General features: G+C 57.1%; 2 protein-coding genes across 5 annotated transcripts in view; one reads left to right on the top strand and one right to left on the bottom strand.

Moving 5' to 3' along the window:
* Nucleotides 1-4,607, top strand: part of FANK1 (fibronectin type III and ankyrin repeat domains 1) — a 47,515-nt gene extending 42,908 nt beyond the window's left edge. For 3 of the 4 annotated variants that reach the window (XM_029061483.2, XM_029061481.2, XM_029061484.2), the window contains 4 exons: nt 1,061-1,204; nt 2,213-2,321; nt 2,405-2,449; nt 2,827-4,607. In XM_029061483.2, the coding sequence (XP_028917316.1) occupies nt 1,061-1,204; nt 2,213-2,321; nt 2,405-2,449; nt 2,827-3,224 (696 nt within the window). In that variant the 3' untranslated portion in view covers nt 3,225-4,607. The remainder of the gene's footprint in view (nt 1-1,060; nt 1,205-2,212; nt 2,322-2,404; nt 2,450-2,826) is intronic. The other variant, XM_029061485.1, reaches the window with a different exon arrangement.
* A 3,832-nt stretch (nt 4,608-8,439) lies between these two features.
* ADAM12 (ADAM metallopeptidase domain 12) overlaps nt 8,440-25,962 on the bottom strand; it is a 140,696-nt gene continuing 123,173 nt past the window's right edge. Inside the window, 9 exon segments of the mRNA XM_029058952.2 lie at nt 8,440-9,838; nt 11,362-11,492; nt 12,508-12,675; nt 14,585-14,708; nt 16,036-16,171; nt 20,619-20,727; nt 22,403-22,480; nt 25,153-25,351; nt 25,698-25,806. Coding sequence (XP_028914785.1) covers nt 9,778-9,838; nt 11,362-11,492; nt 12,508-12,675; nt 14,585-14,708; nt 16,036-16,171; nt 20,619-20,727; nt 22,403-22,480; nt 25,153-25,351; nt 25,698-25,806 — 1,115 coding nt within the window. The 3' untranslated portion in view covers nt 8,440-9,777.

Here is a 25,962-nt window from a genome sequence, read left to right as displayed (position 1 = left end):
GCTCAGTACAGTGCTCTGCATACAGTAAGTAAGTACGATTCAGTATAAATTTATAAATACGATTGACTGACCGGGAGGCGGCTGGACTCCGGTCCCGCAGAGGGGCAGCTTGGATGGTGGGAATAGTAATCACAGTAATAATGGAATTTGTTTAGCGCTTACTATGTGCCCGCTGCTATACTAAAAGTGTCAGCCCCGTATGGACGGTGTCCAACATCATTAACTTGTATCTACCTCAGAGCTTGGCACATAGTAAGCACTTCACAAGTACCATGATTATTATTATTACTACACGTGTGATGGAAAGGAAGGCTGGTCTCAAGCCTCGCCTCATCAATCCATCGGTCACAATCCATCGGTCACAATCCATCGGTCAGTGGTGTTTGTCGGGCCCTTACTGTGTGCCGGGCACGGTACTGAGAGAGGTAGCATGGCCTAGTGGCGAGAGCACAGGCTAGGGAGACAGAGGCCCTGAGTTCTAATCCTGACTCCACCACTTGTCCGCTGTGTGACTTTGGGCAAGTCACTTCACTTCTCTGTGCCTCAGTTATCTCAACCGTACAATGGGGATTAAGACTGTGAGCTCCATGTGGGACGGGGACTGTGACTGACCCGAGCTTGTATCTATCCCAATGCTTAGTACAGCGCCTGGCACGTAGAGCTAAACAAATACCAAAATTATTATTATTATTATGGAGCCCATAAGAACGTACAATAATTAGTAGACATGATCCCTGCCCTTGAGGAGCTGACAGTCTACTGAGGGCAGAGCGCCGTACCCAACGCTTGGGAGAGTGCAGTAGCGTTAGTAGATCCGACGCCTGCCCTCAAGGAGCTGGCGGTCTAGTGTGTGCAGAGCACTGTCCTGAGCACTTGGGAGAGTACAGTCGGGTTAGTGGACCCGATTCCTGCCCTCAAGGAGCTGACGGTCTATTGCTGTGCTGAGCACTCGAGAGAGCGCTACAGCCCGCGGGACCGCTCCGTCCCAGCCCCGGAAGAGCCGACGGCGGAGGCCCGGAGCTGGGTCGCGGGCCCCACCCTCTGCCTCTCCGGACGGCAGGTGAACGTGTTGGACGCCGTGTCCGGGTGGAGCCCGCTGATGAGGGTGTCGGCCGTCTCGGGCCACAGGGACGTGGCCTCGCTGCTGATCGAGGCGGGAGCCGACGTCAACGTGAGGGACAAAGACGGGAAGACGCCCCTGATGGTAGGTCCCACGGGCGGCTCCCTCCTGGGACCCTGCAGGGAAGCCGCTCCTCCTCCTCCTCCTCCTCTTCTCGAGGGGACGTTTCCTGGGGGCGGGGGGCGGCGATGGAGGGGTGGTAGGAGGAGGGGATGGTGGTGGTGGTGGTGGACTGGACGGTGGAGGCGGAGGGGATGGAGGGGGTGATGCGCGGCCAGGTAGAGAGAGCCTGGGTGGGAGTCGAGAGGACCCGGGTTCTAATCCCGGCTCCGCCAGTGATCTGCTGTGTGACCTTGGGCAAGCCGCTTAGCTTACCCTGTGCCTCGGTTCCCTCACCTGCAAAATGGGGATTAAGGATTAAGACTGTGAGCCGCACGTGGGACAACCCGAAGAGCCGGTATCTACCCCAGCGCTTAGAACAGTGCTCAGAGGAAAGGGCACGGGCTTTGGAGTCAGAGGTCATGGGTTCCAATCCCGGCTCTGCCACTTGTCAGCTGTGTGACTGTGGGCAAGCCACTTCACTTCTCTGGGCCTCAGTTACCTCGTCTGTAAAATGGGGAGTAAGACCGTGAGCCTCACGTGGGACAACCTGATGACCCTGTATCTACCCCAGTGCTTAGAACAGCGCTCTGCACATAGTAAGCGCTTAACAAATACCAACATTATTATTATTATTATTGGTGCATAGTAAGCACTTAACAAATATCATAATTATTATTATTCTCAATTATCTTATATGTAAAATAGAGGTTAAGATTGTGAGCCCCACGTGGGACAGGGATTGTGCCCAACCTATACCTACCCCAGTGCTTAGTACAGTGCCTGGCACAGAGTAAGCACTTAACAAAAACCATTAAAAAATAGGGGGACCCCAGGGGTGGTAGACCATCGAGGGGGTGGTGGAGGGGTTGGCAGAGGTGATGGAGGGGGCGTCTGCAGGTACGGGCAACAGTGGTGGAGGGGGTGGAGGGTCCCGCCCCGCCGCCCGCCGCCGGCTTGTAGAGCCCGGGCACCGTCCGCCATCCCCCACAGGTGGCCGTCCTCAACAACCACGAAGAGTTGGTTCAACTCCTGCTGGACAAAGGGGCTGACCCCAACGTGACTAATGAGGTGACCCCGGCCGGCCGAGACACCCGGGGAGGTGGGCTGGGTGGCCGGGGAGGGGGGATGGAGGAGGGGTGCCGGCGGGGAGACCCCGGTCACCGTGGCCACTCTCTCTCCCAGTTCGGCAAGAGCGTCCTGCAGATGGCCAGAGTTTTCGGCAGAGAGGTTTGGGAATCGCCCTCCCGCGTCTCCACAGCCAATTCTGGGGGGGTCGTTTATCTGGGGAGGGAGGGTCACGCTCCCGACTGCCCCCCATCAGGAGGATTTGTGCTTTATCTGCGCCCCGAGCCAGCCGCGGTGGCCATCCTCCGGCTCCCCACCTTTCCCCGGCTCGTGGCGCTCGCCTTGGCGGCCAGCATGTGCCAAGACAGACCAGCGGATCTGAGCGGGGAGAGCCACGGGGAGACCATGGGGGAGTGTGCTGGGGAAAATCGGGGGGAAAGCACCGGGGAGAGTGCGGGGGTGAGTTTTGGGGAGAGCATGAGGAGAATGACAAGGGGGTTTCGCGGGATGCCCGCTGAAAGCCCCATTTCCTCCCCTAGAGCCTGGTGGCCTTGCTGGAGGAACGGAAGCAGGGCCCCGGGACCAAGAAGCCGCCTGCTTCCTGAGCCCAGGCCGGGTCCGAGGGGGCCCCGCGAGCCTCTGGCCTCACCCGCCTGGGTCCTCCTCAGCCTCGGACGTTCCGCCCGCCCCGCGCCCCGCGCCCCGCCCCCACCTCTGCCCCGTCCCCCCGCCGCCCTGCCCCGTCCCACCCCATGTGCTGCCATGTGCCGCTTGCAAACCCTGCTGTCTGCCCAGTGCCCTGGACGCTTCACTTCTGCCACTGACCGAATTCGCTGGGCCTGGCCCCGGCCCGCCGACCCCACCACCACTGGCCTCATGCCCGCTAGTCCTATCACTGCTGGCCCCTGAGTGCCAACCCCGTAACCGCCAGCTGTGACCCTGTGACCCTGGCCCCGTGACCACCAGCCGTGACTACTGGCTCCGGCCCCGCCCAACCCTGTGGCCCCGGCCCTGTCGCTGCCGGCCTGTGACCCCGGCCATGTCACTGCAGGCCCCGTGACTGCCAGTCCTGTCACTGACCGACTCGCTCAGGGCCTTCCTGACCCGGGAGCCCCACGGCGGCGTGAGGCAGGAATATGGATATTTAGGCGCTCGCTCCACCCCCCTCCCCGCCCCAACAGTACCTGGGGGCCCGAGACTCTTCCCCTCCCGAGTTTCCGGCTGAGGTCTCCTCCCCGTGGCTCCATCTGCACGTGGCCGCCGCGGTGGGGAGCGGTGGGGTCGGTCTGGCTCACCATTCTGACCTCTCCTCAGCGTGACTAAAGTGAGGCTTTGGTCTTCAGGGTAGGGCCGGGGCCAGGATCGGGGGCGGGGGTGCGGTCGGGGTCGGGGTCAGGGCCTGTTGCTTTGTCTTGCCCCGGCCCGAGGATGGCAGCGACCACGTCACCGGGTGGGGATGATCACAATCCAGTGGCTCAGCAGCGGAGCCGCTGAAGCCTGGCCCATCCAGCCTTTGCGCCCCAAAGTCCCCAAGCCACGTCCGCTCCTTTGCCGGCCTTTCCCGACAGAAGCACTCCCCTGCTGGAAGTCGGCTCTGGCCCATTTCTCCCCGCTTAAAACATCGCTGCCCCCCGGCTCGTCCACCTCCGCCTCCCACATGGACCGACGCCCCCGGGGAAGGGGGAGAGGAGGGCGCGCCGAGGCCAGGCGAGGCTCACACGCGTGGATGGCTCTGGCCACGACCTCTCCCTTCCTCCCGTCCCTCCCGCCCTTCCTGGATGCCCTCCGTCCCGACACCAAAAACGTAACCAGCCCTGCGCGGCTACAGGTTTATTGTTCGTTCAGCGTAAGGTCCGGCGGCCACCACCTGCTTCTGCTGGGGCAGCAGAGAGGCCGCGAGGTCAACCCAGACGTGGGCACCGAAGGCACCGACCGGAGCGTAGCAGGGCACAGCGGGGCATGGGCGGGTGGGCGGGGGAGCAAGCTGCACCTCTCGAAACAGGAGGAGCAAACTAAACACGAACGTGCTGTCGATCGACCTCCTGGAACTCAAAACGCTTCTCCGCTCAACAGTCTGTGACCAGTTAGACTGATAAATTGCAACGCACCTTGAGACAGTGGCCGCATTCTCAGAGTCTGAGCTACGAGGACGGAGAGAAATGGCATCGTCTGGCCTCCGATCATCCTGGAACATGCCTCGAAGAGCTTCTAAAAGAAGTTTCCTGTTCTGGCTCTGCTTCGCTTTACTTGTCTGAGAGCCCGGAGGCTCAGCTAAATGTTTGTTTTGGTGTAATTAAACTACCCTTTCCGACTCCTTCGATTTGTTGTGGTGGTGGCCAAAGTGTGGGCCGGGAAGGGTCGTGTACTCTCCCAAATGCTTAGTACAGTGCATAGAGTAAGCACTCGAGAAATACGACCGATTGACTGAGCCCCGAGAAGGTGACACAACAGGAATTTTCTGGGCGGCCGGAGCAGGAGGCCTGTGGGGAGTTTCCCGGATGCCTCTGCGAATCTGATTTCGGCCACTGGAGAACCCTTCGACGTGGCTGCCACTGTCCCCGCTCTCCCCATCGTGTGGTCCTACTTGGGATTTATTGGGCCAGGAGCGGGCTGGACCGTGACCCACTTCTGCTTCTCGGGCTTCTCCCCCTGGGTGGTCGCCACCCTTGTTTTGAGACCCCAAAGCCAGGCGCCCACAGCACTTCCTGAGTCGTGGCCTCTCAACCCAGCCTCGGGGAGGCACGCGTGGCCTCTTCTGTCCGGGCCCGGCCAGAGAGAGAGCGAAACAGACGCTGTTGGCCGCTGCGCTTCTGCCCCTGCCCCGGCGGGAGGGGACGGGGTCCTCGAGGCCCTGCCGGAGGGCCGGACCCCACTGCCGGCCCCGTCCAGGGGAGGGGAGGGGGCGAGCGGGGGGGTCCTGCAGCTCCCAGGAGAGGACGGGGTCCTTCTGGAGGTGGGCCCAAGGTGGCTGCCTCGGGAATCCCACGTTCCCCTGAGGCGGACCCAAAGGGAGCCCCCGCCTCCCCGTCCTCCTGCCCCGCGGTCTCGGCCAATGGCGGTTCTTCCCTGACGAACAGGCGGGACCCTTCCGGGAGCCCTTCCGAAGCTGCCTCTCCCCCGAACCTAGATCGAATAATGTTGGTATTTGTTAAGCGCTGACTATGTGCAGAGCACTGTTCTAAACGCTGGGGTAGATACAGGGGAATCAGGCTGTCCCACGTGAGGCTCACAGCTAATCCCCATTTTACAGACGAGGTCACTGAGGCACAGAGAAGTTAAGTGACTTGCCCATAGTCACACAGCTGACAAGTGGCCGAGCCGGGAGTCGAACCCGTGACCTCTGACTCCGAAGCCCAGGCTCTAGATCTACAGGACTGGAAGCTCCTTGAGGGCAGGGATCCTGTCTACTACCCCTCTTGAACTCTCCCGAGCGCTTAGCAAAGTGCTCCGCACACAGTAGACTGTAAACTCTTTGAGGGTAGGGATCACGTCTACTAACTAGTGTCCTCTCCCAAGTGCTTAGCACACAGTAGACTTTCAGGTCCTCGAGGGCGGGGATCCTGCCTACCCTCCCCAGTGCTTAGTACAGTGCTCTGAACACGGTAGACTGTAAGCTTCCCGAGGGCAGGGGTCACATATACTAACTCTTTTGGACTCTCCCGAGTGTTCAGTGCGATGCTTTGCACACAGTAGACTGCAAGCTCCTTGAGGACGGGGATTGTGTCGATCAACTGGATTGTATTCTTCCAAGTGCTCAGTACAGTGCTCTGCACACAGTAGACTCCAAGCTCCTCTCCAACCTCCTGAAGGACAGGGATTGTGTCTACCGACCCTACTGGACTCTCCCAAGTGCTTAGTACAGCGCTTTGCACACAGTGGACTGTCAGCTCAGGGCAGGGATCTCGTCTACCGACTGTACCGTCCTCTCCCAAGTGCTCAGTGAGAGTGCTGTGCACCACAATCAATCGATCAGTACTGCTGAATGATTATTGATTGATTGACACCAAAGTCCCGGGACCTTTCCTCTCCCCGGCATGCCAGTTGGGATCCCGGATATTCGGGACACATCCCTACCGTGGTCCTGGGCTTGTCTGGTCACCAAGAGGCTACAGTTTGGCCCATCCAAGAGAACAGTGGCCTTAAGGGGTGTGGGGGAGGAAGAGAGAGAGAGAGAGAGAGAGAGATATCGAGAGAGAGAGGAGAGCGGAGAATAGGAAATAGGAGAGAGAAGAAGCAGGCAGCCTACTGGATAGAGTACAGGCCTTGGAGTCAGAAGGACCTGGGTTCTAATCCTGCCTCCGCCATTTGTCTGCTGGGTGACCTTGGGCAAATCACATCTCTGGGCCCCAGTTACCTCCTCTGTAAAATGGGGATTAAGACTGTGAGCCCCTTCTGGGACATGGATTATCTCCAAACTGATTAGCTTGTCTCTACCCCAGCGCTTAGTACAGTGAATGGCACACAGTGAGTGCTCAACAATAATAACAATTATGGTATCTGTCAAGGGCTTACTATGTGCCAGGCACTGTACTAAGCACTAAAAATACCACGGAACAAAAGAAGAGAGGATAGAGAGGAGCCAGAAGAGAGAGGGGGGAGGGAGGAGAGAGAAAGACGCGTCTGATAAAGTTAGGGAGGGAGGTGGACTGAGAGCTCTCGGTGCCCTTGGGGTCGATCGGGGTGACGTCGTCCCTCACGTGCCCGCTGCAGGCATTCGCTCTGCCCGGTTCCGGCTCTGGCTCCCGCTCCGTCTCCTGCCCCAGCTCCCGCTCCCCTACCGTGTCTCCTAGCAACCCCGGACGGGATCCCACCGTGTGATAGCCAGTTATCCCACCCGCCGCCTGCTAAGTCCAGGACGCAGAAATGGCTCTCCCCACCGACACACCCTCACGCCCCTAGACACCCAGCGACAGGGGGGCCTGACCGGGGCCTGCACCCCCCACATCCCCACACACACTGAAAGGACTGGGCCAGAGCCTGCATACACTCCCCAAACACACACAAACACACCTGAGCTGGATGGAGCCTGCAATGTATCACATCACCCCCCAAACACACACAAACGCACACTCACTTCTCCCATCCTGAGTGTACCCAGGCCAGAGTTCGGCCTGCAGCCTGTAAACACAGGTGGATGGATATTCCCGCTTTTTCCCGACAGAGATCTCAGCAGTCCCTGTCTGACCGGTCCTGAGTTAGCCCCGACCTTAGTGCTGACCCCTGGCTCCTCACCAGCCTTCTGCCTTCCTTCCTTCCTCCCTCTCTCCCTCAGCCAAGGGCCTCATCGGGCAAGGCAGCAAAATGTCCATGGCCCAGTGGCCCTTCTCCCATTCCAAGAGGCTCAGCTCCCGCTCTTCCTTCAGAAGTGTCAGGTCTGGCCAAAAATAATGCTAGGAAGGCCAGGGGCCCCCATTTCCTGGCGGAACACTCTTTTGCGGGGACTGGGGTTGGGGGGGGGGGCTCATTCTCTCAATGGGTCATCAGAACTCCAGAGGAAAGCACCAGAATCAGCAGGACGCCTGGGTGGCTTCTGGAAACCCCAGAGAGCTCCCCGGAAGCCCCATGGCTGTACCTGGTCCCCCTCGTCTCTCTCTCCGGGGGCACGGCAGCTGTAGTGGAGGAGGGAGCGTGGCTCAGGGCCCGGGCACTCTGGGGGCAAAGCCAGCTGTCAGTGCTGCTGCCGGGGAGACCGGGCGGGTGAAGATGGGGTGGGGGGTCCCTCGTGTTGGGTCCAGGGAATGGCCGGGGGCCCGTCCTGACTCCGGACCCTTCATTCAGGGGGGATCGCCCAGCCCGGCCGTCCCCTGCCACCACGGGCCAGACTGGGCCGCCCGGGGTTCCGGGGACTTGTGGGTGGGGAAGGGGCTAGGGGACCACCCCAGGCCGGGGGCATCTGAATTGAGAGGAACTGTCTCGGGCTCCATCTTGGCACGGGCTGGAGGAGCAGTTTGGGATGCCAGAAGGCAGGGAGCAGGACTGGGAGGGAATCGATGATAACGATGATGACGGTATTCTTTGAGCGCTTACTATGTGTCAAGCACTGAACTGAGCGCTGAGGAAGATACAAGCTAATCAGATTGGACAGTGTCCCTGTCCCACGTGGGGCTCGGTTTTAATCCCCATTTTACAGATGAGGTAACTGAGGCACAGAGAAGTGACATGCTCAAGGTCTCACAGAAGACAAGTGGAGGAGTCGGAATTAGTACCCAGGTCCTCGAAGCAGTGACGTCTGCTGGGGCCGATCCCTCACCTGCCGGACCGTCTGCTCGGCTGCCGACCCCCTGACCGAATCGGACGGACCGGCAACGTTTAATTCATGGTTTCTCCGGTAGCCTTCCCCTGGCACATCCGAAGCAGAAGCGCGGAAAGTCCGCAACGCGGGAGCCCCCAAGCTGGGGTAGAAGGGCTGAGGGGGCTCCGCGGCCCCGAGGCGCTGACGGGTCCATCCGCACTTAGTCCGTCCGCGGCCCCGAGGCCGGGGGCCTGACGACAGCTGCTGTGTCTGCTGGGAAGGAAACCGAGACTTTCTGGAGAGTTTTCCTTCCCGGGAAAAGGCGAGGGAACAAGGAGAATGGAGAAACCTCAGCGAGGAGAGCTGGAACGCCAGCAGCCTCGGGCCACACGGCCCAACGAGAAAGTCCCCGGAGGCCAAAAGGAGCTTCCCCGGGCCCGGACCGGAGCGTGGGCCGAGCCCGGCTTCTTGCGGACCCCTTGGGCCGGGAGCCGGCCCCGGCAGAGGACAAGGAACGGGCACTGGGAAAGCAGGTTTTTTCCTCCTGTCCCGTGGCTCTCAGAGACAGAAAGACGCAGAGGGTGTCTAACGGTGACCCGCGCTTCCAGCCTTGAGGCACCTTCATCCGTCCCAGCAGGAGACAGACTTGGAGCTGGAAGCTGGCCGGAAAAATCCTGGAGGAGCAGATATCCCGCAGAAATGCTAGGAGAGAGTGAGTGGGCCTCATCCCTCTAGGAAAGAGGCCCGTGGGGCAGAGTGGCAGGAGATCCTTGGCTCCTGCCGCCTCCGGTACATCTCTCCCGGGGCAGACGGGCACCAGGTTTCTGGAGAACCGGGCGGGAGTCAGGTGAACCGGGCTTGGACCCGACTGGACACCTAGCCCGGAGAAGCCTGCCCGGTCGGCTGCCGGCCCTGGGACCGGGTGGCGACCCGCGTTCTGTCCAGGTGTCCCCAGAGCGGACGGGGCCGGCTTCACCGACACGGTAGCGGCCAGTACGCCGGGCTTCACGCCGACCCGACGCCGGACGTCGCGCCCAAACAAGTATTAACATAAATTAATCATTTCCCCGGACACTGAGCGAGAGGCCAGACCCCCCTCGGCCCGGCACCCAGGGGCAGCTGCCCAGGAGACTTAGAGCGCAGCCCGAGACGGGACCCCTCCCCGAGGAAGCCAGAGAAACAGGGGACTCCCACTGCGGGGTCAGGAGAGGGCAAACTTCTGTTTTCACGGCTACCGGGGGGCTCCGAGCTCTTCCTGTCACTGGGAGGGCGTCCCGGGGGCCGGCCTGCTCTCTCGCGGGAGGCGCCCGAGGGTGGACCTGCGTCAAAGCAACGGAGAAACAGACGGCAGACAGAGGGAGGGAGGGAAGAAGTGATTTAATTCCCAGAAATGCACGTGTCTATTTTCATCAGGCAATCAATCCATGGCTTTTTTGAGGACCCTTCCCCGGCCCCCAACCTCTGCTGTTCCTCCACTCGTCCGTTCATTCAAAAGACATTATTGAGCGCTTACTGTGCGTAGAACACTCTACTAAGCGCTTGGAAGAATACGATATAACAATAAACAGACACGTTTCTTGCCCTCACTGATCCGTGTCTCCCACACGAATCGAGCCCATAGACCCACCTAACCTCCGGGGCACCCCGTTCCCATCGAGACGCGGTCAAGCCCCTCGTCCGGACCACGGCTGCTCAGTGAGCATCGCTCAGACAATAACGGCGAAGAGGGGAGAGGTGCGTCCCACCACTGGCAAGATCGGCGTGAGAATTGTGTTTGCAGCAGTGGGGATGTTATGCACGGAGCCATCCGCACTCCCTGGCCCGGTCATCCCGTGCTCCCTGGGGAGAAGGGATGCAGCCTGCGGTGGTGGGATGGACCTGGTCAGCAGGAATAGCCGCAGCAGGCATCGCTGCGGCCCCTCGCGTTTGTTCAGCCACAGTTGCTTGTGTTACCCAGAGGCTTCAGCAAAGGTTAGGGGTGCTGCGTTTGAGTGCTCTTGCTAGTCCCCGTGCGCTTGAACGGGAGGTGGGAACCAAGAGATATATATGTGTACATATTTTTACATATATACTAAATATATGTATCTATTTATATATACATAAAATATATTCACACACATAAAAATATATGTGCATATATTTTTACATATATACAAAATATATGTATATATTTATATATAAAAAATATATACACACATAAAAACATATGTGTATTTTTTTAACATAATATACAAAATATGTGTATATATTTTTATTACCCTATTTATTTTGTTAATGAGATGTCCATCCTCTTGATTCTATTTATCGCTATTGTTCTCGTCTGTCTCCCCCGATTAGACTGTAAGCCCGTAAATGGGCAGGGATTGTCTCTATCTGTTGCCGAGTTGTCCATTCCAAGGGCTTAGTACAGTGCTTTGCACATAGTAAGCGCTCAATAAGTAAATACTATTGAATGAATGAGATGACTCTGGGAGAGTCCAAAACTCTGGAAGCCTCCATCCATTCTTCTATGGCTTCCCCGGGGCCACCTGGAGAGGGGCCAGGGGGAAGAAAGACGAGGAGGAGGAGGAGGAGTGCTGGGATGAGGGAGAAAGAAACTGGGCTTCCCCACGATTTCCATGCTACTTCTCCACTGGAGAGCAACTTCTCCATCAGAGAAGAGTAGGATTCGATCCCCATTTTACAGATGGGGAAACGGAGGCCCAGAGATGTGAAGTGTCTTGCCCAAGGTCACGTGGCAGACAAGTGGCAGAGCTGGGATTAGAACCCAGATCCTCAGACTCCCAGGCCCGGGCTCTTTCCGCTAAGCCACACTGCTTTTTTTTTTGGTCGACAGACTCACCTCGCGGGTGTGATGGGCAGCCCAGTACCCTGCTTTACCGGCATTGTCCCTAAAGCCCGGGTCAGCGGGGCAGCTTTGGTCAGGGGGTCGGCCGGCAGAGGCTTCTGGGGAGGGTTGGGCTTCTGCGTTTCCTGCAACAGAGCACAAATGTCCCGTCGCGGGCCTCCGGGAACATCTGCCGATGGCCAACACCACCGGCTCCATGCCCTGCCCCTTCCGGCCCACAACACCGGCGTGCCCTGAACGGACTTCACCCGGGCTCAAACCCCTCCCTCCGTGGTCTAGTGGACAGAGCACAGGCCTGGGAATCAGAAGGGCCTGGATTCTGATCCCAGCTCCGCCACTCGTCTGCCGTGTGACCTCGGACGAGTCACTTCACTTCTCTGGGCTTCAGTTCCCTCATCTGTAAAATGGGCATTAAGACCGAAAGCCCTATGCGGGACACGGACTGTGCCCAACCCGATTACCTCGTATCTACCCCGGCACTTAGTACGGCGCTTGGCACATAGTAAGTGCTTAACAAATACCACTGTTATGATTATTCCCCAGCCTCTCAACTTCTTATTTTTATGGTATCTGTTAAATGCTTACTATCTGCCACTTACTATCTTACTACTAAGTGTTGGGATAGATAATAACGACGGCATTTGTTAAGCGCTTACTATGTGCCACACACTGTTCTAAGCTCTGGAGGAAGATACAAGGTAATCAGGTTGTTCCACATGGGGCTCACATTCTCAATCCCCATTTTACAGATGAGGTAACCGAGGCCCAGAGAAGTGAAGTGACTTGCCCAAAGCCACACAGCCGACAAGTGCCGGAGCGGGGATTAGAACCCACGACCTCTGACTCCCAAGCCCGGGTTCTTTCCGCTGAGCCATGCCCGCTCATCAGATTGGACACAGTCCACGTCCCAGATGGGGCTCCCCATCTTAACCCCCATTTGACGGATGAGGTGATCGAGGCCCGGAGAAGGTGATCGGCTTGTCCGAGGTCAAACGGCAGACAAGTGGCGGAGCTGGGATTAGAACCCAGGTCCTCTGACTCCCAGGCCCGTGATGGGAGGGTTCGGAGGCCCGGAGCGGGGAGAGGCCCAGGGATGGATGGGTTGACGGATGGAGCCGGCCCGGGGCCGCGCGGACTCACCTGGGGCTGTGGCGGCGGGGGGCAGGCTGGGGGCGGCCTGGTTGGGGCGCTCGGCGGCGCCCGCGGAGGTGGAGCAGCCGGACGCGGGGCGGGGGCCGGGGCCGGAGGGCGCACCGGGCTGCCCACGTGGAAGGGCTGAGGCGGCGGGAATCCTGCGACGCCTCCTTTCTGCGGGCAGACACAGCTCTGCCTCAGACGAGGGTCAAGGGCAGCAGCAGCCGAGAAGAAGGAAGCTGGGGTGGCAAGTTGGGGGGCAGAAATCTCCTGTCCGGGAGGCTGTGGTCCGGCACAGTACTGCGAGGCTCAGTGGCTACAGCACGGGCTTAGGAGTCAGAGGTCATGGGTTCTAATCTAATCCTGTCAGCTGTGTGACTTTGGGCCCGTCACTTCACTTCTCTGGGCCTCAGTGACCTCATCTGGAAAATGGGGATGAAGACTGGGAGCCCCACGGGGGACAACCTGATCACTTCTATCTACCCCAGCGCTCAGAACAGTGCTCGGCACATAGTAAGCGCTTAACAAATACCAACATTATTATTATTATTGTTGTTACTGGGCTGCTACTGGAGGCAGAGTTCTGTACTGGGTGTTGGTGGGTGCAGAGCGCTGGACTGGGTGTCTGTTGTTAACTTGGCATGGTTTAGTGGAAAGAGCGCGGACTTGGGAGTCAGAGGACATGGGTTCTAATGCCGGCTCCACCATTTGTCTGCTGTATGACCTTGGGCAAGCCACTTAATAATAATAATCATGGTATTTATTAAGCATTTACTATGTACCAAGCATTGTACTAAGCGCTGGGGTAGATGTAAGATAATCAGGTTGTCCCACGTGGGGCTCCCAGTCTTTATCCCCATTTTACAGATGAGGTAACTGAGACATAGAGAAGGTAAGTGGCCTGCCCAGGGTCACAGAGCAGACAACTGTACATTCCAAGTGCTTAGTACAGTGCTCTGCACATAGTAAGCGCTCAATAAATACTATTGAATGAATGAAAGTGGGGGAGCCGGGATTAGAATCCACATCCTCTGACTCCCAAGCCCATGTCCTTTCCACTAAGCCAAGGTCTTAGTTACCTCATCTGCAAAATGGGGATTAAGACTGTGAGCCCCACGTGGGACAACCTGATCACCTTGTATCTACTCCGGGGTTTAGAACAGTGCTTGTCACAGACTAAGTGCATAACAAATACCATAATTATTATTATTGTGCGCAGAGTGTTGTCCTGGGTGTCTGTTGTGTGTAGAGTGTTGTACTGGGTGTCTGTGGGTGCAGAGTGATGTACTGGGTGCCTGTCTGGGTGTCTTCTGTGGGCAGAGGGCTGTCCTGGGGCACCTATGGGATGTAGAGTGCTGTCCTGGGTGTCTGTCGAGTGCAGAACCCTGGACTGGATGTCTACTGCATGCGGAATGCTGGACTGGGTGTCTGTTGTGTGCAGAGGGCCGTAATGGGTGTCTGTCACGTGGAGAGCAATGTACTGGGCGCCTGTCAGGTGCAGAGCATTGGACCGGGTGTCTGCCGTGGGCAGAGGGCCGTCCTGGGTTGCCTAACGGATGCAGAATGCCGTACTGGGTGTCTGTCGAGTGCAGAGCCCCGGACTGGGTGTGTACCGCATGCAAAGCTCCCTCCTCACCTGCAGAATGAGGACACTGCTAAAGGTGAATGACATTCAGCAAAGTTCCAGCCCGGCTTGTTCTCAGTTCGCCCCAGGAGGAGTCTAGACCACAGCACCCGTGGAGGGGCATGGGGTACGGGGGCATTCCTCTGCCTCTGGGCAACCCTTTCAGCCTTCTCTTCCTTCCCTCCCTCCCTCCAACTTTTCCCTCCCTCCCTTCCCCCTTTCCCGCCTTCTTTCCCTTGGAGCTAAAACCCAGAGTCACTGGTAACCGTGGAGCTCCAGGCCCAGCGGGGACAGCAAATACTCATCCTCTTCTGTCGGTCCACCGGGGGCGTGGACCGATCGCCTCCTGATTGCGCAGCACCGTACTGAGCGCTCGGGAGAAGCTGGCGGCAGCAGGGGGCCCAGCCCGGGCCCTCAAGGAGCTGACGCTGTCCCCGACTTGATCCGTTCATGACCCACCTGCTGGATGATGGTCGTGGGGAGCAGCCTTGGGACCAGCGTCTGAGGGTGGAGCGGGGGGTGGTCCCGGGGCGGCTCCAAGCTGTTGGGGGGCTGGGCGGGGGGCCGGGTGGGGACCCCGAGCCTGAAACAAGAGGGGAAGCTGCTCGGATGGAGGCTTCTATGGCCTGTGCCCTTTTGGAAACCAATCAGGGGCAGCGCGGTCTAGTGGAAAGAGCCTGGGCCTGCGAGTAGTAGGACCTGGGTTCTAATCCTGATTGTCATTTGCCTGCTGGGGGAACTTGGGCAGGTCACTTGGCTTTTCTCAGTTTCCTCACCTGCAAAATGGGGATTTACTAACCCGTTCTCCCTTCCGCTTAGACTGAGCCGTGTAGGATGGGGCTTGTCCAACCTAATTATGTAGCATGTACCACAGGGTTTTGTACAGTGCTTGGCACATAGATGGACTTAAGAAATCTCACACTGATTTGGGATGATGACGATGGTGATGAGGTAATGACTGGGGAGCTGCAAGTTAAAACAAAGTGTTACCGCTTTGGGAGCCGCTGGCCTGTGAAATGATCTCTCTGAATAGCCCAGCCAGGAATAATGATAATGATAATGATAATTGTGGTATTTCTTAAGTTTTTACTATGTGCCAGGCACTGAACTAAGGGCTGGGGTGGATACAAGCAAATCGGTTGGGCACAGTCCCTGTCCCACGAGGGGTTCACGGTCTTAATCCCCATTATACAGAGGAGAGACACTGAGGCACTGAGAAGTGAAGTGACTTGCCCCAGGTCACACGCAGCAGGCAAGAGGCAGAGGTGGGATTAGAACCCAGGTCCTTCTGACTCCCAGGGCCGGGCTCTACCCACTACACCACGATGCTTCGCTCTGAAGACTGGCCCTTGCGAGACGTGGCCTGGGAGTAAGGCCCCGGAGGGGAGGCCTCCCCATGGGGCCAGAGGGGTGAGGGGGATGAAGAATGGGGGCTCGCCACACTCTGTGCTTTACCCTTGTTCCCTGGGCCACCCCGACACCGAGACGATCCCAGGGAAACTGGGGCGACGACCAAACTCTCCCCACACTCTCTGCTAACACCTGTTCCCTGGGCCACCCCGACACCGAGACGATCCCAAGGAAACTGGGGCGACGACCAAACTCTCCTCACACTCTGTGCTAACCCTTGTTCCCTGGGCCACCCCGACACCGAGACGATCCCCGGGAAACTGGGGCGACGACCAAACTCTCCCCACACTCCGTGCTAACCTTTGTTCCCAGGGCCACCCCGACACCGAGACGATCCCAAGGAAACTGGGGACCAAACTCCTCCCCAGAAAGACTCCCCCAGGCATGAAAACAAAGCCCTGTGGGGGGATCCGGCTCCATTTCCCTTTAGCTAATCCGGGCCGGAGCGGCAGCCCCTCAGGGGAGAGCGGAGAGAGGGAGCAGGCGGGGGTCCCCGTCACCTGAGCTTCCGGCCGGCGAGCCGCTCCCGAGCCAGCAGGACTCTCAGCACGGCCTTCCGCTGAAGCCACAGCGCCGATCCCGCCGCCGCCAGTCCCAGCAGGGTCCCCAGCAGGCCCAGCGCCCGACCGCCGCCATCTGCAACGACCCCCGCGCCGCCCGCCGTCAGGAGGGGTCAACGCCGGCGCCCACCGGGGCCGGGGCGGAGGGGCCATCTGTCCACCCGTCCGTCAGTCAGCCGGGGGCATCCGTCGGGGGCGGGGACGCGACCCGGCGATTTACCCCTTTTCCCGGATCGCTCCCCACTGCCTGGCAGGGACCACCTGGGCCTCTCTTTCACCTCTCGCTCCTGGCTTAAGCGCCTGACCCTGCTCCAGAGAGATTTCACATTCCAATCAATCACTCAATCAGTGCTATTTATTGAGCGCTCACTATATGCAGAGCACTGTTCCAGTTAAGGGGCTGTGTCCCATCCCTCTATTTTCCTCTCCCAAGTGCCCGGTAGAGCCTTCAACACTCTGCACCCAGTGGGAGCACAGTAGAGTGCTCTGCACACAGTAGGCAGAAGCAGCCTACTGTGAAGCAGCGGGGCTCAGTGGAAAGAGCCCGGCCTTGGGAGTCAGAGGTCGTGGGTTCTAATCCCGGCTCCGCCACTTGTCCGCTGCGTGACCTTGGGCAAGCCACTTAACTTCTCTGTGCCTCAGTGACCTCATCTGTAAAACGGGGATTAAGATTGTGAGCCCCATGTGGGACAACCTGATTACCGGGTATCTACCCCAGCGCTTAGAACGGTGCCTGGCACATAGGAAGTGCTTAACGAATACCATAATTATTATCATTATTATTATTAGGCACTCAGAACAGTACACCGCACAGAGTAAGCGCTTATAGAGAAGCAGTGTGGCCTCATCAATCATAGAATGAATGAATCAATCAATTAATCGTATTTATTGAGCGCTTAATGTGTGACGAGCACTGTTCTAAATGCTTGGGAGATTATAACAGACACATTCCCTGCCCACAACAAACTTACTGTCTAGAGAAGGATGGAAAGCATCCAGGCCTAGGTGTCAGGGGACCTGGGTTTTAATGATGACTTTACCATTTGCCTGCTGTGTGACCTTGGACGAGTCATTTTAGTCCTCTGGGCTTCAGTTTCCTCATCTTAAATACCTATTCTCCCTCCCCCTTAGACCGTGAGCCCCATATGGGACAGAGACCGTGTCCAACCTGGATTATCTGGTATCTACACCAGTGCTTGGCACGTAATAAGTGCCTAATAAATACTAATAAAAAAAAATACAGTGCTCTGCACACAGCAGTGGCCGAGGACAGGGCTCTGCACCTTGGAAGTAATCAATAAATACAACTGATTAGTCGATTGATTGAACGATTGATTATGCCACGCTGCTTCTCTATAAATGCTTAGTCTATGCAGAGCACAGCACAGACCTGCACGTCAGAAGGACTTGGGTTCTAATCCCAGCTCTGCCACTTGTCTGCTTTGTGACCTTGGGCTTCTCTGCACCTCCGTTCCCTCATCTACAAAATGGGGATTAAGACCGTGAGCCCTGTGAGGGACAGGGACCGTGTCCAATCTTATTACCTTGTATCTAACCCAGCGCTTAGTACAGTACCTGGCACGTAGTAAGCACTTAAATATTATTATTATTCTCTGAGCCTCAGTTCCCTCATCTGTAAAATGGCGATTAAGACTGTGAGCCCTATGTAGGACAGGGAATGCACCCAACCCCATTACCTTGTATCTACTCCAGCGCTTAGCACAGTGCCCGGGACCATGGCTGTGTCTGAGTCCTGGGGGCAGGGGGCGGGAGGGGCATTCCTGTGGACGCTCCCAGGCAGGGGCTGGCTGAGGGAAAACTCCCCCTTTCCGGCCCTCTCCCCTCGCTCTGCTGGAGCCGCGCGGCCGACGGTCCGTTGCCTTGGAAACAGCGGCCAAGCCACCAACTCTCCACCTCACGTCCCGGCGGGCGCTGTTTGCCCAATTACAAACTGATCGACGCCCGATCACCCCTGGTGGAAAAGGAGTATTTTCGGGGGCCTCGGACACAATAGAGACGGCGCTGAGAGAAGCATCAAACTTTTCCTCGTTCAGATGACGTCACCTGGATGTGGGTGAGGATTGTCGGGCTACCGAGGCAGGAAGGAACATCCTGCCCAAGCCTCCATCCTTCTCAAGCTGGGATACTGATGGGGAGCCGCAGGCGGAGAGGGGAGAGTCAGGGCTGTGGGATGGGCTGTGCTGGGTCACTGGGAGAGTTGGGCGTGTTGTATGGTACATGTTGGGTCACTGGGGGAGGGTCAAGGATGGAGAGGGGAGAGTCAGCGGTGTTGGATGATCCGTGCTGGGTCACTGGGGAGTGTCAAGGATGGAAAGGGGAAAGCCGGGGGTAATAATAATAATGATGGTATTTCTTAAGTGCTTACTATGTGCCGATCACTGTTCTAAGCGCTGGGGTAGATACAAGGTAATCAGGTTGTCCCACGTGGGGCTCACCGTCTTCATCCCCTTTTTCCAGATGAGGTAACTGAGGCACAGAGAAATGAAGTGACTTGCCCAAAGTCACTTGATTCTATTTAGTTGCCGTTGTTTTTACGAGACGTTCTTCCCCTCGACTCTATTTATCGCCATCGTTCTCGTCTGTCCGTCTCCCCCGATTAGACCGTAAGCCCGTCAAAGGGCAGGGACCGTCTCTATCAGTTGCCGACTTGTTCATTCCAAGCATTTAGTACAGTGCTCTGCACATAGTAAGCGCTCAATAAATAAATACTATTGAATGAAAGTCACACAGCCGACAGGTGGCAGAGTCGGGATTAGAACCCACGACCTCTGACTCCCAAGTTCGGGCCTCTTTGACTCAGCCATGCTGCTTCTCTAGTGGATAGTCCATGCTGGGTCACTGGAGGAGGGTCAGGGATGGAGAGGGGAGAGTCAGGAGGGTTGGGTGGTCTGTGCTGGGTCGCTGGGGAGAAACACAGATGGAGAGGGGAGAGTCAGGGGGTAGTGGACTGTCCCTGCTGGGTCACCGGGGGAGGGACAGGGATGGAGAGGGGACAGTCACGTTTGGAATAGTCTGTGCTGGGTCTCTGGGAGAGAGTCAGGGGCGCGGGATGGTCTGTGCCGGGTCACGGGGGGAGAGTCACGGACAGAGAATTTGACTCTGCTTTTCCATCTCCTGTCCAGGAAGGCCCTGGCAGGAATCTGGCCGGTAGTGGAGAGGGGGGAGGCTTCGTCTCTTTTCCCGAAGATGGAGATGATCAGGGAGCCTGTGGGGTGTCGTCCGGCTCGGGTCTGCCTGTCACCTGGGCTCTCCTGCTAGACTGGAAGCTCCTCGGGGGCAGGGATCACGCCTACCACCTTGATTGTATTTTACTCTCCCAGTGGTACCCTGATCTGGATGCAGTAGACTGTAAATTCCTTGAGGGCAGGAATCAGGTCTATCATCTCTTGTATTCTCCCAAGCTCTCTGCATAGTGCTCTACACACTGTAGCTTATAAGTGGTATTTGTTAAGCGCTTGCTATGTTGGTATTTGTTAAGCGCTTACTATGTGCAGAGCACTGTTCTCAGCGCTGGGGGAGATACAGGGTAATCAGGTTGTCCCCTGTGAGGCTCACAGTCTTAATCCCCATTTTACAGATGAGGTAACTGAAGCACAGAGAAGTTAAGTGACTTGCCCACTGTCACACAGCTGACAAGTGGCAGAGCCGGGATTCAAACCCATGACCTTTGACTCTCAAGCCCGTGTTCTTTCCACTGAGCCACGCTGCTTCTCTATGTCCCAAGCACTGCGCTATGTGCTGGGGTAGACACGAGATAGGACCCACATGGGGCTCACACTCTAAACAGGAGGGAGAACGGGTACTGAATCCCCATTTTGCAGATGAGGGAAATGAGGCACAGAGAAGTGAAGTGACTTACTCAAGGTCACACAGTAAGTACATGGAGGAGGTAGGATTGGAACCCAAGTCCTCTGACTCTCAGTCCCCGGCTCTTTCCACTAGGCCATGCCGCTTCATGCTAAAAGCTCCTCGAAGGCAGGGATGGTGTCTACAAACTCTACTGTACTCTCCCAAGTTCTCGCTATAGTGCTCTGCACACGCAGAAGACTCCTCGAGGGCAGGAATTGTGTATCGTAATAATAATAATAATGTTGGTATTTGTTAAGCGCTTACTATGTGCAGAGCACTGTTCTAAGCGCTGGGGTAGACAGAGGGGAATCAGGTCGTCCCACGTGGGGCTCACAGTCTTCATCCCCATTTTACAGATGAGGGAACTGAGGCACGGAGAAGTGAAGTGACTCGCCCACAGTCACACAGCTGACAAGTGGCAGAGCCGGGATTCGAACCTATGACCTCTGACTCCAAAGCCCGTGCTCTTTCCACTGAACCACGCTGCTTCTCCTTCTCATAGAGTGCTCGCCACAGAATAAGTGCTCATTAAACACCCCCCATTGACCGATGGATTAGTCGACCGTCCGGAAGCTTGAGCCCGGGCGGACAGGCCGTCCGACGGAGCTCCCGGGCCCGTGTGCGCTCCCGGCCGCCGTTGCTCACTCCCTCACCTGGCCGCCGGACCGGTCCGCTGTCCACGCTCCCGCCGAAGCCGGGGACGTCACAGAACGGGGGGGCCCACTCGGCCTCACAGTGGCAGTTCTGGTGGTTGTTGCAGACCTGGGACCCCGACAGAGAGGGAGTGAGAGAAGGCGGCGACCGACTGAGCTCACGGACACAGGGGGGAAGCGGGGCCTCGTGGCGGATCCCGGGCGGGGAGTCTGAGACCCGGGTTCTAGTTCCCGCTCGGCCCGCAGCCTGCTGGGAGATCTCGGGGAGCAGGGCTGAGGGTGAGGGTTCAGGCCGAACCAGGGCGGCGGGGCTAGGAGCGGGGGCTGGGGGGTGGAGCCAATCAATCGATCGATCAATTAATGGGATTTTTAGAGTGCTTAATGTGTGCAGAGTAGCGAACTGGGTGTTTGGGAAAATACAACGGAGTCGGTAGACACGTTTCCTGCCCACAATGAGCTTACAGTCTAGACGGGGAGACAGACATTCAAGTAATGTGGACGGGGGAAAGAGCATAGATCTGGGAGTCGGAGGACCTGGAGTCTAATAATAATAATAATGTTGGTATTTGTTAAGTGCTTACTATGTGCCGAGCACTGTTCTAAGCGCTGGGGTAGATACAAGGGAATTAGGTTGTCCCATGTGGGGCTCCCAGTCTTCACCCCCATTTTACAGATGAGGTCACTGAGCCACAGAGAAGTGAAGTGACTTGCCCAAGGTCACACAGCTGACAAGTGGTGGAGCCGGGATTAGAACCCATGACCTCTGACTCCCAAGCCCGGGCTCTTTCCATTGAGCCACGCTGCTTCTCTAATCTTCTAATCCTAGCTCCACTACGTACCTCTTGTGTGACCTGGGCAAGTCATTTAATTTCTTCATGCCTCAGTTCCCTCATCTGCAAATTGGGGATTCATTACCTGTTCTTCCGCTTACTTTATAATGGTATTTGTTAAGCGCTTACTAAGAGCCAGGCACTGTACTAAGCATGCGGTAGAGGTGAACCGATCAGGTTGGACAGCATCCATGTCCCACGTGGGGCTTGCAGTCTTAATCCCCATTTTACAGATGGGGGAACTGAGGCACAGAGAAATTGAGTGAGACCGGGAGTCCCAGGTGGAACCTGATCATCTTAAGCACTTAACAGATACCACAGTTATCATTTTTATTAGATTAGAAAAAGGAGAAAGAGAAAGTTGTAAGGATACTTACATTAAGTGTTGTGGGGCTGGTGCTGCAGCTAACCAAAGTGACCCAGGGGCTGGGCCAGGTTTATTTGTTTATTTTTTTATGGTATTTGCTAAGCACTTACTGCGCGTCAAGCACTGTACCTAATGCAGGGGTAAATACAAGCTTATCAGGTGGGACACAGCCCCGTCCCACACGGGGCTCATAGTTTAAGTAGGAAGGGGTAGGATTAAATCCCCTTTTTACAGTTGAGGAAACTGAGGCACAGAAAAGTCAAATGACTAGCCCAAGGTCACACAGCAAGCAACTGGCAGAGGCAGGATTAGAACCTAGGTCCACCGACTCCCAGGCCCCGGGCTCTTTCCACCAGGCCACGCTGCTTCTCAGGATGGGCAAGGGGTGTGGGGATGGCGGTGCAGGGCGGGCTGGGGGGTGTGTCAGGGGGTTGGGGGCTGGGAATGACCACAGAGGGGGTGGGGTGGGGCTCCGGTGGGGGCCCGAGCCAGGGGAGAGGGGCCCGGGCCGGGACTGAGGGGGAGAGGCCGGGAGAGTCCGGTCCAGGGGTCCAGGCCGAGGAAGAGGGGCGCGGGGGGAGACTCACCCCACGTCCGTGGCACTTGGCGAGGCAGGCCCAGACCCCGAACACGCTGACGTTTTGGCACCGACGATTCAGGCAGATCTGCGGGCAGGGCAGAGCAGGAGGAGGGGCTCTTCGTGTCTGCGCCCCGGGCCCCCGGGCCACAGGCCGTGCCAGGCCAGATCACGGCCCCCTCCCACCCTACTCGTTTCTCCCTGCCCCTTTCCTCGCCCCCCCAGGGCCACCTTCCTTCCCACACCGACTTTTTCCTTCCTTTGTCTTTTTAATGCCGTATTGTACTCTCCCAAGTGCTTAGTACAGTGCTCTGCACACAGCCCTCAATAAATATCTTCGATGGATTGATCGCACCCAACGGACACTCATTGAACGCTCTTCTAGTTAGTCTCATTAGTGCCCAGTTCAGTGCTCTGCACACAGTCAGGGCCTAGCAGAGTGCTCTGCACACAGTAGGAGCCCAGCAGAGTGCTCTGCACACAGTTATGTCCCCGCAGAATGCTCTGCACACAGCTGGCACCCAGTTCACCGAAGATATCAAGTTTGCTGCTCGAAACACAGAAATCAATTAATCGATCAATGGCATTTACTAAGCGCTTATTGGGTTCAGTGCACTGTACTAATCAATATCACACAAAAATTACAATATCGCCAAGATCCGCCCTTTCCTCTCCACCCAAACGGCTACCGTACTGGTCCAAGCTCTCATATTATCCCGGCTGGATTATCGTGTCAGCCTTCTCTCTGATCTCCCTTCCTCCCGTCTCTCCCCGCTCCAGTCCATACTTCACTCCGCTGCCCAGATCACCTTCCTGCAGAAACACTCTGGGGCCTGTCACTCCCCTCCTTAAAAACCTCCAGTGGTTGCCTATCAACCTCCACACGAAACAAAAACTCTTCACTCTTGGCTTCAAAGCCGTCCATCCTCTCGCCCCCTCCTACCTCACCTCCCTTCTCTCCTTCTACTGCCCACCGCGCACGCTCCGCTCCTCCGCCTCTCACCTCCTCACCGTCCCCCATTCACGCCTGTCCCGCCGTCGACCCCTGGCCCACGTCCTCCCGCCGTCCCGGAACGCCCTCCCTCCTCACCTCCGCCAAACTAACTCTCTTCCCCTCTTCAAAGCCCTACTGAGAGCTCACCTCCTCCAAAAGGCCTTTCCAGATTGAGCTTCCCCTTTTCCCTCTGCTCCCTCTCGGCTCCCCCTCTGCCCTCTGCTCTCTCCCCCTTCCCCCTTCACCTCCCCCCAGCTAAGCCCCCTTTCCCTCTGCTCCTCCCCCTCTCCCTTCCCCTCCCCTCAGCGCTGTGCTCTATTGTATGTATTTTTATTACCGTATTTATTTTGTTAATGAGGTGTCCATCCCCTTGATTCTGTTTATGGTGATTATGTTGTCTTGTTTTTGTCTGTCTCCCCTATTAGACGGTAAACCCGTCATTGGGCAGGGATTGTCTCTATCTGTTGCCTAATTGTCCATTCCATGCACTTAGTACAGTGCTCTGCACATAGTAAGTGCTCAATAAATACTATTGAATGAATGAATGAATGAATGAATACTAAACGCTTGGGAGGGAACAAAACAGCAGAGTTGGTAGACATACTCCCTTGCCCATAAGGAGCTTACAGTCTAGAGGGGGAATCGGAGTAAATGACGGGCACGGACACAAGTGCTGTGGGGTTGAGGGTGGGGCGAATACCATGTCCAGAGGACACGGATGCAAATTCATAGACTAGGCAGAAGGGACAGGGAGCCGGGGAAACCAGGACTCAACTGGGGAAGGCCTCTTGATCGAGAAAGTGGCCAGTCCAGCATTCTACCTGCCTTAGCTACCCAAGAATAATAATAATAATGATGATAATGATAATAACTGTGGCATTTACTATGTGCCAAGCGCTGTTCTAAGCACTGGGGTAGATACAAGTTAATCAGGTTGGGCACAGTCCCTGTCCCTCATGGGGCTCACAATCTTAATCCGCATTTTACAGATGAGGTAACTGAGGCCCAGAGAAGGGAAGTGACTTGAACAAGGTCACACAGTAGACATGTCCTCACCTCCCTTCTCTCCTCCTACAGCCCACCCCGTACACTTTGCTCCTCTGGTGCTAACCTCCTCACTGGGCCTCGTTCTCGCCTGTCCCGCCACTGACCCCTGGCCCACATCCTACCTCTGGCCTGGAACGTCCTCCCTCCTCACAGCCACCAAACTAACTCTCCTCCCCCCTTCAAAACCCTACTGAGAGCTCACCTCCTCCAGGAGGCCCTCCCAGACTGAGTCCTCCCTTTCCCTCCACCCCGTCCCCCTCCCCATCGCCCCTACTCCCTCCCTCTGCTCTACCCACTTCCCCTTCCCACAGCACTTGCGTATATTTGTACATATTTATTGCTCTATTTATTTTTTTAATGATGTCCATGTATCTATGGTTCTATTGATCTATCTTGATGGTAGTGAGGCCTGTCTACTTGTTTTGCTTTGCTGTCTGTCTCCCCCTTCTAGACTGTGAGCCCGGTGTTGCCGAATTGTACTTCCCAAGTGCTTAGTACAGTGCTCTGCTCATAGTAAGCGCTCAATAAATACGATTGAATGAATGAATGAATATGGTGGAGCCGGGATTAGAACCCAGGTTCTTCTGACTCCCAAACCTGTGCTCTCTCCACTAAGCCAAGCTGCTCCTCCAGTAGGCCTCCTCCCCCCGGCCACTGACGGACGGACGGACGGACTTGGGCCCGGCCTCGCGTCCTGAGGACCCGGCCCCGCGCCTCACCTTGCCCTCCCCACACTTGGTGCCGGCTAGCACCAGGCCGGGGTCGGGCACGTCGTCCCCCAGGTACACGTGGGTGCCGCGGCAACGGATCCTGCCCCCGTCCTGCAGGGCGATGTTCGTCTCTATGGAAACGGCATTCGTCCCGATCACCGGCCGACTGGCACCGCCTTGGCACTGGATTTTTCCACATTTAGCGTCCCTGGGAGGAGGGAAAGAAGAGAAGGCACGCACACATCCCGCCTTTCTCTTGGCCTTCAGAATGGAGGAGGGGAGGAGGGAGAGGGAAGGAGGAAAGGGGGTTGGGGGGAAGGGAGAGATGGAGGGATGGGAGGGAGGGAGAGCAGGGGTGGAGGGGGATGTGTGTGTGTTGGGGGTGTCTGTGTGTGACTGGGGGGTAGGAAGAGGGGGACATGAGTCCTTCCTTAGAGTGAGCGAGACCCTTCCTAAATGGTCTCAAAGTTCCCCCCACCTGGTCACAGACACCCCCCCCCCCATCTCGGGGCTTCCTCTCCACCCCCTCCCCCATCCTCATGTGCCCCACTCACCTGGCCTCGCATTTGGCAAAGGAGGTCCTGGATTGCTTCCCACAGTTGCCATACGGGTCTCCCGCCGCGTTGACTCTTTCAAAACAGATCCCGGGGGCTGCCTTGGCTCCTGGAACACACCCCGGACCCTCACCCGTGTCCCTTCTGCAGCACGCACAAACACCCCCACCCCTGGGGCTCCCTCAAAACACACACTCACACAAATACACACACACACATACACACCCATTCAGCCCCCAAGGTTGTGTCGGGGAGAGAGTGGGCT

The sequence above is a fragment of the Ornithorhynchus anatinus genome, chromosome 3 (assembly GCF_004115215.2).
Source record: "Ornithorhynchus anatinus isolate Pmale09 chromosome 3, mOrnAna1.pri.v4, whole genome shotgun sequence".
NCBI classification, from domain to species: Eukaryota; Metazoa; Chordata; class Mammalia; order Monotremata; family Ornithorhynchidae; genus Ornithorhynchus; species Ornithorhynchus anatinus.
The sequence above is the reverse complement of the archived record's forward strand: the minus strand, read 5'-3'. Positions and strand labels throughout refer to the sequence as shown.